The sequence below is a fragment of the Oncorhynchus mykiss genome, chromosome 6 (assembly GCF_013265735.2).
Source record: "Oncorhynchus mykiss isolate Arlee chromosome 6, USDA_OmykA_1.1, whole genome shotgun sequence".
Taxonomy (NCBI): domain Eukaryota; kingdom Metazoa; phylum Chordata; class Actinopteri; order Salmoniformes; family Salmonidae; genus Oncorhynchus; species Oncorhynchus mykiss.
In genome coordinates this window covers 96,980,582-96,992,930 of record NC_048570.1, presented here as the reverse complement: position 1 = coordinate 96,992,930, position 12,349 = coordinate 96,980,582, and the positions used below count along the sequence as shown (strand labels likewise).

Below are 12,349 nucleotides of genomic sequence, written 5' to 3'. Positions count from 1 at the left end.
GGGGGGGGGGGGCACTGCTCATGGGGGGGGGGGGCACTGCTCATGGGGGGGGGGGGGGCACTGTTCATGGGGGGGGGGCACTGCTCATGGGGGGCACTGTTCAAATATGTCTTTTTATTTTTTGTTGCACTACAGCAAAGAGAAACAATAGCAAATATGGGCATATTGAAAACCATTCTCTTCAACATGTTGTTCTGTGTTGTTGAACAGAAGATCGAAAATTGAAAATAATGTCTGAAATTCAATAGAAAAATATTTTGTAAAAAAAAAAAATGTGACAAATTTGATAAATATTTCCATGAATATTTGTTTTTTGGTTTGAATGTTGCTGGGCAGCATTTTCTCTTAGCTAGACTTGCTCTCTTTTTTTTATAAGATTATATTGGGGTAACGTGCATTTGTAAATTAAAATTGAGTACAAACTTTCAACCAAGCATTTTGTTTTTGTGTGTGTAATCAATGTTTTATGGGAATTGTAAACACACTAGGCTGCATCTCAATTGAATTTAGATTTATTATATATATATATATATATATATTGAAAAGCGCAGGAATCAGGAACTAAATTCAGCTGCGATTCTTTCTGGACGGATGGTCAGGGCTAGAACATAATGAAATAAATCATTAGTGAACCACAAGAAGCCCAAAATAATAATATTTGACTAAAACATAATCATTTCAAACCTTGGTTACATTTGTATACAAAAGTATTCACCCCCCCTTGGCATTTTTACTATTTTGTTGCCTTACCTTACCTCACATTTAAATAGATTTACAACCTAAAATGTAAATAGATTTGATTTTATTGGGGGGGGGGTTGTATCCTTTGATTTACACAACACAACATGCACTTTGAAGATGCAAAATGTTATTTTTATTGTAAAACAAACAAACAAACAAGTGTATATAACCATTATACTAACTACTATGCTAGTCAATACTTTGTAGAGCCACCTTTTGCAGCAAATACAACTGCAAGTCTCTTGGGGTGTGTTTCTAAAAGCTTGGCACATCGAGCCACTGGGATTTCTGCCCATTCTTCAAGGCCAAACTGCTCCAGCTCCTTCAAGTTGGATGGGTTCCGCTGGTGTGCAGCAATCTTTATGTCATACCACAGATTCTCAATTGGATTGAGGTCTGGGCTTTGACAAGGCCATTCCAAGACATTTAAATGTTTCCCCTTAAACCACTCGAGAGTTGCTTTAGCAGTATGCTTAGGGTCATTGTCCTGCTGGAAGGTGAACCTCTGTCCCACTCTCAAATCTCTGGAAGACTGAAACAGGTTTCCCTCAAGACTTTCCCTGTATTTAGCGCCATCCATCATTCCTTCAATTCTGACCAGTTTCCCCAGTCCCTGCCAATGAAAAACATCCCCACAGCATGATGCTGCCACCACCAAGCTGGGGATGGTGTTCTCAAGGTGATGAGAGGTGTTGGGTTTGTGCCAGACATAGCATTTTCATTAATGGCCAAAAAGCTACATTTTAGTCTCAACTGACCAGAGTACCTTCTCCATATGTTTGGGGAGTCTCCCACTTGCCTTTTGGCGAACACCAAATATAATTGCTTATTTTTATCTTTAAGCAATGCCTTTTTTTCTGGCCAGTCTTCCATAAAGCCCAGCTCTGTGGAGTGTACGGCTTAAAGTGGTCCTATGGACAGACACTCCAATCTCTGCTGTGGAGCTCTGCAACTCCTTCAGGGTTATCATTGGTCTCTTTGTTGCCTCTCTGATTGATGCCTTCCTTGCCTGGTCCGTGAGTTTTGGTGGGCGGCCGTCTCTTGGCAGGTTTGTTGTGGTGCCATATTCTTTACATTTTTTAATAATGGATTTAATGGTGCTCTGTGGGATGTTCAAAGTTTCAGATATTTTTTTATAACCCAACCCTGATCTGTACTTCTCCACAACTTTGTCCCTGACCTGTTTGGAGAGCTCCTTGGTCTTCATGGTGTCATTTGCTTGGTGGTGCCCCTTGCTTAGTGGTGTTGCAGACTCTGGGGCCTTTCAGAATAGGTGTATATATACTGAGATCATGTGACAGATCATGTGACTCTTAGATTGCACACAGGTGGACTTTATTTAACTAATTATGTGACTTCTGGAGGTAATTGGTTGCACCAGATGTTATTTAGGGGGGAGGGGGAATTCAGTTATTAATTAAGTTATAACAACATATTTTTTCTTCACCAATTTGGACTATTTTGTGTTTGTCCGTTACATGAAATCCAAATAAAAATCCATTTTAATTACAGGTTGTAATGCAGCTTAATAGGAAAAACGCCAAGGGGGATGAATACTTTTACAAGGCACTTCATGATCACATCTCTTTATTATACGTGGGAACAGATTTACAATATTTAAATCACTTGGAGCTGATTGGCTGGTGTTTTTAGTAATAAATTAATTATTTTAGTCTTTTACATCCAACAAGGTTTTTTTTTGTGTTTTTTTTTTGCTCAGAGACCTTGGGGGGGGATCCCAGTTGGAATAGAGGTTGATTTCAGTGCGGACGGTCTGTCTGAGTGATATGGATGGTCATTCTACAGATCTAGATATAAAGGATTGAACTACATGTCTCTTCACATAAGATCTACTGGTTCAGTAGCTCAGCTTCTAGACTATCTATGATCCATTTAATGGACTGTCTGATTCCAAACAATTACAAAGCAGGAAATGGATGAGAAATGACGGATAAACCTGGTTACCAACCTGGTTACCAACCTGGTTACCAACCTGGTTACCAATATGACCATGCCCCCCCCCAAACACAGAACAAGGTGTTCAACTGGACTCATCACACACTCAAATGACACCCTATTCCCTATATAGTGCACTACTTTAGACCAGAGCACAATGGGTCTCCCTATGTGCTTTGGTCAAAAGTAGTGCACTAAATATAGAGAATAGGGTGCCATAGGGCCCTGGTCTAAAGTAGTGCACTATATAGGGATAAAGGGTGCCATTTGGTACTTATCGAGGGGGACTTGGTTATCTAACTCAGTCCTGACTCACTGTTCTAACCAGAGCTCAGTAAACAGCTCTGTATGGAGAGGGGAGCAAGCCAGCTTTGTTCAGTGAGGCCTTTGATTGGCTAGCTCGTCATTCTGTCACTAGGTGAGCACAGTGCCAAGTTCTATTTCTGTTTGGCTTGCTCTGAAGGCTGAGTCAATGAACACAGCTTATTTAAAGACCTGTGCAAACAACCAGAGAGAGAGAGAACAGGGTGGAGCCACCACTCGGGGCATGGGGAGGGACAATAGTACATCACCTACCTTTAACAGCCTCGACACAAAGCAAACATTCATTGCAGTGGTTCACCTCTCAGTCATCTACCTCACTCTGTATCTCTTCGTGGTGATGCCCTGTCAAGATCTACTTGCCAATAATCACCCTCCCCCCCGCCCTCTCTCTCGGTGCCCCTCCCTCCCTCTCGGTGCCCCTACCCCCTCCCTAAACTTATAAATCATGTTTAAGGAATGGAGGACAAATCTTTATCGCTCAGTCAAGATAATGAGTTGAATCATTGACGCAGTGCTATTCAGACCAACCCTAAATAGACCTGAGATATGGTTCAATACTGTCTACTACAACAGTAGAGAGTCTGCCTGCCTGCAGCCGTTCAGTTGGGAAGGTCTTCTCTCCATGTTCCTGCTCAGAGGGACAATGTGTATCTTCCATTTAGAGATGTAGACTGAGATGTGTATGAACATCTACACAGATCTGATAATGGGGTCAGTCCGCTGTGGCCAGTGTGCTGACATTGGTGGGTAGGTAGCAGGTAGACTAGTGGTAGGAGTGGGGGGACGGCAGGTAGACTAGTGGTTAGAGTGGAGGGGTGGCAGGTAGTCTAGTGGTTAGAGTGTAGGGGAAGCAGGTAGACTAGTGGTTAGAGTGGAGGGAAGGCAGGTAGCCTAGTGGTTAGAGTGGAGGGAAGGCAGGTAGACTAGTGGTTAGAGTGGAGGGGAGGCAGGTAGACTAGTGGTTAGATTGGAGGGGCGGCAGGTATCCTAGTGGTTAGAGCGTTGGACTTGTAACTGAAAGGTTGCAAGATCTAATTCCCTGAGTTGACAAGGTAAAAAATCTGTCGTTCTGCCCCTGAACAAGGCAGTTTACCCACCGTTCCCCTGAACAAGGCAGTTAACCCACTGTTCCCCTGAACAAGGCTGTTAACCCACTGTTCCCCAGAAGGCCGTCACTAAAAATAAGAATTTGTTCATAACTGACCTGCCTAGTTAAAATAAAGGTAAATAAATTGGCTTGCTGTGCCTGGCCTTCAATCAGTCTTTCTATATTGGTCTGTTTTCAATTTTTCACTAGTATTAAAGATTTAGGTTATTTTGGAAAAGCTTTAATGTGTAGAAGGTATAGAATACTGAGCCAAGACATTCCAAGTAGACTAGACGTATTGAATAGGTCTAGCCTGTTGCCTTTGATTCGTTTACATGCGACTGCGAGAAATATCTAGCTTTGGTCCAGGGTGTTACATGCGGCTTGCTGTCGCTGAGCCGTTAAGCGAGCTGCTCGTAACGCCCCGGACGAGAGCTATGAAACACCGCTCTCCGTTTGTGCTCAGTTGGAAGGGTTTCCTTGCTGCAACAACAGAGGGAGCTCCCTGCCCGTTGACATGAGTCTGTCTGTCTGGTGCCTGGTGTGGTTCCTCTGTGCCTTGGTTAAACATGCACGCTCACACAACCCATGACGCGTTATTACACGAGTAGCCTACTTCATTCCGCATAACGTTACATCGCAAGAACAAGTTTATGGTGTAAATGAAAGTATGCACATAAACCCTTTTAATCATAAATGTAAAAACCTTGTAAAACACCAAAGTATTGTATCCTTCTATGTCGTGTAGCCTTACTAATAGACTCTCTTTATTGTTAACATTTCGACGCGGTTCAGATCGGACTCAAGCACAGCGGAGGGAGGTTGCTAACACTTTAATTGGGGAGGACGTGCTCGTGGTAACCGCTGGAGCAGAATTTTGGTGGAGTTGTATCAAACATGGCATTTTCATTTATTCCGTTTCCAGACATTATTATGAGCCGTCCTCCCCCTCGCCAGCCTCCACTGGACTCGATCCGTCAGCGTCTCTTTACTTTTGGAATGTTAATGCGTCAGTTAAAACAGGGCGATCTATCTATCTCTCACATTTTATCAGGTATTTATCCATTATGGAGCGAGGCAAGCCCTAAGATAGTAAACTCACGACGCCGGGTGACGAGCGCTCTGCCCCCCCGGCTCCGGTGTATTGGCTAATTCCCTAGTCTATCGAAAAGCGCGCAACAGGTAGCCGAGCCTGCTCTTCCGCAGAGGAAGCAGCGAGTCGCGTGCTGCTGTCCGTGCTGCGGACACTGTCAGTTGATGTCTCAGGTATCGAGTCTGTGAAGAGCTGAGAGAGAGAGAGATTAACTGCTCTGTGTATTATCATGTATGATTCTCATCGGTGCACTTTGCACATAGAATCCAATATAAGTATTGATTTAAAGATTGTGAATTGATAAATGAGTGCACGTGTATTTGCATATTGGCCTTTTGACAATTAGGCCTAATTTATTATGTGCCCAATATTTATTGTGTTTCTACCAAATCTGTTGTGAAACTGGCGTTAACCCTCCACCTCCATCGTATTGATACATATGAAAGAGAAAGGGAATATGTGGATAAAATAAAATACAATATATTTTGTATTAATACGTTATGAAATAACTTATGTTTAAATAGTATATATATATATTATTAACGTCACTTTAACGGCTAGTAGGGGAGGCAGGTAGACTAGTGGTTAGAGTGGAGGGAAGCGTCGATGGTATATATATAATATTAACGTCACTTTAACGGCTAGTAGGGGAGGCAGGTAGACTAGTGGTTAGAGTGGAGGGAAGCGTCGATGGTATATATATAATATTAACGTCACTTTAACGGCTAGTAGGGGAGGCAGGTAGACTAGTGGTTAGAGTGGAGAGAAGCGTCGATGGTATATATAATATTAACGTCACTTTAACGGCTAGTAGGGGAGGCAGGTAGACTAGTGGTTAGAGTGGAGGGGAGGCAGGTAGACTAGTGGTTAGAGTGGAGGGAAGGCAGGTAGACTAGTGGTTCGAGTGGAGGGAAGCGTCGATGGTATATATAATATTAACGTCACTTTAACGGCTAGTAGGGGAGGCAGGTAGACTAGTGGTTCGAGTGGAGGGAAGGCAGGTAGACTAGTGGTTCGAGTGGAGGGGAGGCAGGTAGACTAGTGGTTCGAGTGGAGGGAAGCGTCGATGGTATATATAATATTAACGTCACTTTAACGGCTAGTAGGGGAGGCAGGTAGACTAGTGGTTCGAGTGGAGGGAAGGCAGGTAGACTAGTGGTTCGAGTGGAGGGGAGGCAGGTAGACTAGTGGTTCGAGTGGAGGGAAGCGTCGATGGTATATATAATATTAACGTCACTTTAACGGCTAGTAGGGGAGGCAGGTAGACTAGTGGTTAGAGTGGAGGGAAGGCAGGTAGACTAGTGGTTCGAGTGGAGGGGAGGCAGGTAGACTAGTGGTTCGAGTGGAGGGAAGCGTCGATGGTATATATAATATTAACGTCACTTTAACGGCTAGTAGGGGAGGCAGGTAGACTAGTGGTTAGAGTGGAGGGAAGCGTCGATGGTATATATAATATTAACGTCACTTTAACGGCTAGTAGGGGAGGCAGGTAGACTAGTGGTTAGAGTGGAGGGAAGCGTCGATGGTATATATAATATTAACGTCACTTTAACGGCTAGTAGGGGAGGCAGGTAGACTAGTGGTTAGAGTGGAGGGAAGCGTCGATGGTATATATAATATTAACGTCACTTTAACGGCTAGTAGGGGAGGCAGGTAGACTAGTGGTTAGAGTGGAGGGGAGGCAGGTAGACTAGTGGTTAGAGTGGAGGGGAGGCAGGTAGACTAGTGGTTAGAGTGGAGGGGAGGCAGGTAGACTAGTGGTTAGAGTGGAGGGGTGGCAGGTAGACTAGCGGTTAGAGTGGAGGGAAGGCAGGTAGACTAGTGGTTAGAGTGGAGGGGTGGCAGGTAGACTAGTGGTTAGAGTGGAGGGGAGGCAGGTAGACTAGTGGTTAGAGTGGAGGGGAGGCAGGTAGACTAGTGGTTCGAGTGGAGGGGAGGCAGGTAGACTAGTGGTTAGAGTGGAGGGGTGGCAGGTAGACTAGTGGTTAGAGTGGAGGGGAGGCAGGTAGACTAGTTGTTAGAGTGGAGGGGAGGCAGGTAGACTAGTGGTTAGAGTGGAGGGGAGGCAGGTAGACTAGTGGTTAGAGTGGAGGGGAGGCAGGTAGACTAGTGGTTAGAGTGGAGGGGAGGCAGGTAGACTAGTTGTTAGAGTGGAGGGGAGGCAGGTAGACTAGTGGTTCGAGTGGAGGGGAGGCAGGTAGACTAGTGGTTAGAGTGGAGGGAAGCGTCGATGGTATATATATAATATTAACGTCACTTTAACGGCTAGTAGGGGAGGCAGGTAGACTAGTGGTTCGAGTGGAGGGAAGCGTCGATGGTATATATAATATTAACGTCACTTTAACGGCTAGTAGGGGAGGCAGGTAGACTAGTGGTTAGAGTGGAGAGAAGCGTCGATGGTATATATATAATATTAACGTCACTTTAACGGCTAGTAGGGAAGGCAGGTAGACTAGTGGTTAGAGTGGAGGGAAGCGTCGATGGTATATATAATATTAACGTCACTTTAACGGCTAGTAGGGGAGGCAGGTAGACTAGTGGTTAGAGTGGAGGGGAGGCAGGTAGACTAGTGGTTAGAGTGGAGGGAAGGCAGGTAGACTAGTGGTTCGAGTGGAGGGAAGGCAGGTAGACTAGTGGTTAGAGTGGAGGGAAGGCAGGTAGACTAGTGGTTAGAGTGGAGGGAAGGCAGGTAGACTAGTGGTTAGAGTGGAGGGGAGGCAGGTAGACTAGTGGTTCGAGTGGAGGGGAGGCAGGTAGACTAGTGGTTAGAGTGGAGGGGAGGCAGGTAGTCTAGTGGTTAGAGTGGAGGGAAGGCAGGTAGACTAGTGGTTAGAGTGGAGGGGAGGCAGGTAGACTAGTGGTTCGAGTGGAGGGAAGGCAGGTAGACTAGTGGTTAGAGTGGAGGGGTGGCAGGTAGACTAGCGGTTAGAGTGGAGGGGTGGCAGGTAGACTAGTGGTTAGAGTGGAGGGGAGGCAGGTAGCCTAGTGGTTAGAGTGGAGGGGTGGCAGGTAGACTAGTGGTTAGAGTGGAGGGGTGGCAGGTAGACTAGTGGTTAGAGTGGAGGGGAGGCAGGTAGACTAGTGGTTAGAGTGGAGGGGAGGCAGGTAGCCTAGTGGTTAGAGTGGAGGGGAGGCAGGTAGACTAGTGGTTAGAGTGGAGGGGAGGCAGGTAGACTAGTGGTTAGAGTGGAGGGGCGGCAGGTAGACTAGTGGTTAGAGTGGAGGGGAGGCAGGTAGACTAGTGGTTAGAGTGGAGGGGAGGCAGGTAGCCTAGTGGTTAGAGTGGAGGGGAGGCAGGTAGACTAGTGGTTAGAGTGGAGGGGAGGCAGGTAGACTAGTGGTTAGAGTGGAGGGGAGGCAGGTAGACTAGTGGTTAGAGTGGAGGGGAGGCAGGTAGCCTAGTGGTTAGAGTGGAGGGGAGGCAGGTAGACTAGTGGTTAGAGTGGAGGGGAGGCAGGTAGACTAGTGGTTAGAGTGGAGGGGAGGCAGGTAGCCTAGTGGTTAGAGTGGAGGGGAGGCAGGTAGACTAGTGGTTAGAGTGGAGGGGAGGCAGGTAGCCTAGTGGTTAGAGTGGAGGGGAGGCAGGTAGACTAGTGGTTAGAGTGGAGGGGAGGCAGGTAGACTAGTGGTTCGAGTGGAGGGAAGCGTCGATGGTATATATAATATTAACGTCACTTTAACGGCTAGTAGGGGAGGCAGGTAGACTAGTGGTTAGAGTGGAGGGAAGGCAGGTAGACTAGTGGTTCGAGTGGAGGGGAGGCAGGTAGACTAGTGGTTCGAGTGGAGGGAAGCGTCGATGGTATATATAATATTAACGTCACTTTAACGGCTAGTAGGGGAGGCAGGTAAACTAGTGGTTAGAGTGGAGAGAAGCGTCGATGGTATATATAATATTAACGTCACTTTAACGGCTAGTAGGGGAGGCAGGTAGACTAGTGGTTAGAGTGGAGGGAAGCGTCGATGGTATATATAATATTAACGTCACTTTAACGGCTAGTAGGGGAGGCAGGTAGACTAGTGGTTAGAGTGGAGGGAAGCGTCGATGGTATATATAATATTAACGTCACTTTAACGGCTAGTAGGGGAGGCAGGTAGACTAGTGGTTAGAGTGGAGGGAAGCGTCGATGGTATATATAATATTAACGTCACTTTAACGGCTAGTAGGGGAGGCAGGTAGACTAGTGGTTCGAGTGGAGAGAAGCGTCGATGGTATATATATAATATTAACGTCACTTTAACGGCTAGTAGGGGAGGCAGGTAGACTAGTGGTTAGAGTGGAGGGGAGGCAGGTAGACTAGTGGTTAGAGTGGAGGGGAGGCAGGTAGACTAGTGGTTAGAGTGGAGGGGAGGCAGGTAGACTAGTGGTTAGAGTGGAGGGGAGGCAGGTAGTCTAGTGGTTAGAGTGGAGGGGAGGCAGGTAGACTAGTGGTTAGAGTGGAGGGGAGGCAGGTAGACTAGTGGTTAGAGTGGAGGGAAGCGTCGATGGTATATATAATATTAACGTCACTTTAACGGCTAGTAGGGGAGGCAGGTAGACTAGTGGTTAGAGTGGAGAGAAGCGTCGATGGTATATATAATATTAACGTCACTTTAACGGCTAGTAGGGGAGGCAGGTAGACTAGTGGTTAGAGTGGAGGGAAGCGTCGATGGTATATATATAATATTAACGTCACTTTAACGGCTAGTAGGGGAGGCAGGTAGACTAGTGGTTAGAGTGGAGGGAAGCGTCGATGGTATATATAATATTAACGTCACTTTAACGGCTAGTAGGGGAGGCAGGTAGACTAGTGGTTCGAGTGGAGAGAAGCGTCGATGGAACAGCGGTTTAATAACCAAATAATATTTCATATAAAATAAGCTAAATATTTTGGGACACTCAATTATCAAAATAGCTTGTCTTATATATTCAAATGAGGCTGTTGCTCTGCTGGGGACGTCTGGTGTTCAAATGCACAAGGGGAAACTGTTCGAATGAGATTATATATCATGAAAATAAATCAATTTGTTAAACAAATTAAAACATATTTAAATAATGTCAAATCAAATGTGTTTTGCTAATATTAATATATTATTATGTATTTCAAAATCATTTTTAAGTGACCCAATTGATTAAATTCAATATATATTCTCCAGGTGTAAAGTGATTTGGCCTTGGATCTCCAGTCTAGTCTACTATAACCTACTGCTGCCTAAAGGCGCGCAATAGGACCCTGCGTGCTGCGCGTCCGCCCCCTTCCCTCTGCATATATAGGAGAGAGGAGAGTACTTTGACAGTTGTGAGGTTCAGCAGCCTGGAGTAGTTCAACCTGCAGCTAAAACAGTGTACTTTTGAACTATAATCTCGAGAAACCAGTCGTACCAGGGAAAGTCACTAGGCTTTATTCAAGGCATTTAGTTTATAGCTTCTCGTGGCGAGTTAGAGTTTTACTTCATACCTGGAGAGCGCACCTGTGAAGGAGCTGTCCTGTTTATTCGTCTAGCCAGTGCGGCTTCCTCCGGTACTGTGAGCAAGCTGGATTCCCGCAGCTCCTCACCATGTCTGGCGGGTTATAGATATTCCATGGAGCAACCAAACCTCTACGAGGTCGCCCCACGACCCCTAATGACCAGCCTAGCCCAGAGTCAGAGTCAGCAAAGCGCCTACTGCTACAAAGACCCCTCCGCTGCTGGACCCGGAGCAGGAGGAGACCTCGGCGAGATCTGTGAGAACGAAAACTCCATTGACATCAGCGCTTACATCGACCCTGCAGCCTTCAACGACGAGTTCCTGGCTGATCTATTCCACAACAGCTCGAAGCAAGAGAAACTCAAGCTGGCGAACAGTGAGTACGAATCCTACCCCCACGGGGTGAGTTCTGGCTCGGGGGCGCACCACCACCAACAGCAGCAGCAGCATCAGCAGCAGGGCTATGGTTGTATTCCCGGGTATATGGACACATCTAAACTTGAACCCATTTACGATAACCAGTCCACGAGAATCAGACCTGTGGCGATAAAGCAAGAGCCCAGAGAAGAAGATGAAATGAGCCATTCTATGCCTCCAACCTACCACCATTCCCACCAGCATCTGCCACAGCACCTATCCCATCTTCAGTACCAGATTGCGCACTGCGCGCAGACGACCATGCATCTCCAACCGGGACACCCGACGCCTCCACCGACGCCCGTCCCGAGTCCACACCACAGGGACGGCAGCATGTCCTCCGTTGGATCCATGAAGATGATGGGACGCGACGACCGAGACCGAGACCGAGACCGGGGTAAATCCAAAAAACGCGTCGACAAGGCCAGCACGGAGTACCGGTTGAGGCGGGAGAGGAACAACGTCGCGGTGAGGAAGAGTAGAGACAAGGCGAAAATGCGCAATGTTGAGACGCAGCATAAAGTGATCGAGCTGGCGTCGGACAACGAAAGACTGCGGAAGAGAGTGGAACATCTTACCCGAGAACTGGACACGTTAAGGGGCATCTTCAGACAACTTCCCGATGGATCTTTCAAACCATTGGCCAACTGCCAGTGAACACGGACTATAGTAGCTTTTACATTGGGGACTTTTAAACACTTACTTGTACACGTCTCCTGGATATAGCCTACACGCTATAGATTGATCTGACAGATTGTGACTACAACAGTTTGTTTCTTCAGGAGAGACAGGGCAGCTGAGGTATACACGCCTTCTGTACTTTAAACAATAAGCTCATTTCTCCACGTTTTAACAGTGGACCTGTGTTGTTTTTGTGTGTGTGTGTGTGTGTGTGTGTGTGTGTGCGTGCGCGCGTGTGTGCCTTTTTATTATATAACATTGTGTGTTTAGCCACGCAAAAACAACATATCAGTGCAGCTGAAGGAACAGGGGCATGATTTTCACAATAATCACTAGCCTGCTCGATGTTCATGTTTTAACGTTAGCATCTCAATACCATGTTCTTGTCTTACTAAACTAAACATGTGTGCATTTGACCTATAGAGCTACAGTGTATTATTCAACTGCAAAGTGCACACAGCTTTCCACATGAGTTTATTTTTTATGCAAAACAAAAACCCAATCTGAGCGGTGATCAGAGTGTTTCCATGTATTTGCTGTTCAGACATTAAGACCATATAAAGGTGACAGCTAGAACACGTATCCTGCTGCTGTCTGCTGTGTC

General features: G+C 46.2%; 1 protein-coding gene across 1 annotated transcript; it reads left to right on the top strand.

Moving 5' to 3' along the window:
- The first annotated feature begins 10,736 nt into the window (after positions 1-10,736).
- On the top strand, positions 10,737-12,162 carry LOC100379111 (CCAAT/enhancer binding protein alpha). The gene is given in 1 exon segment (NM_001172496.1): positions 10,737-12,162. A coding segment is annotated over 1 exon segment (960 nt). The 5' UTR covers positions 10,737-10,761; the 3' UTR covers positions 11,722-12,162.
- Positions 12,163-12,349: the final 187 nt, after the last annotated feature.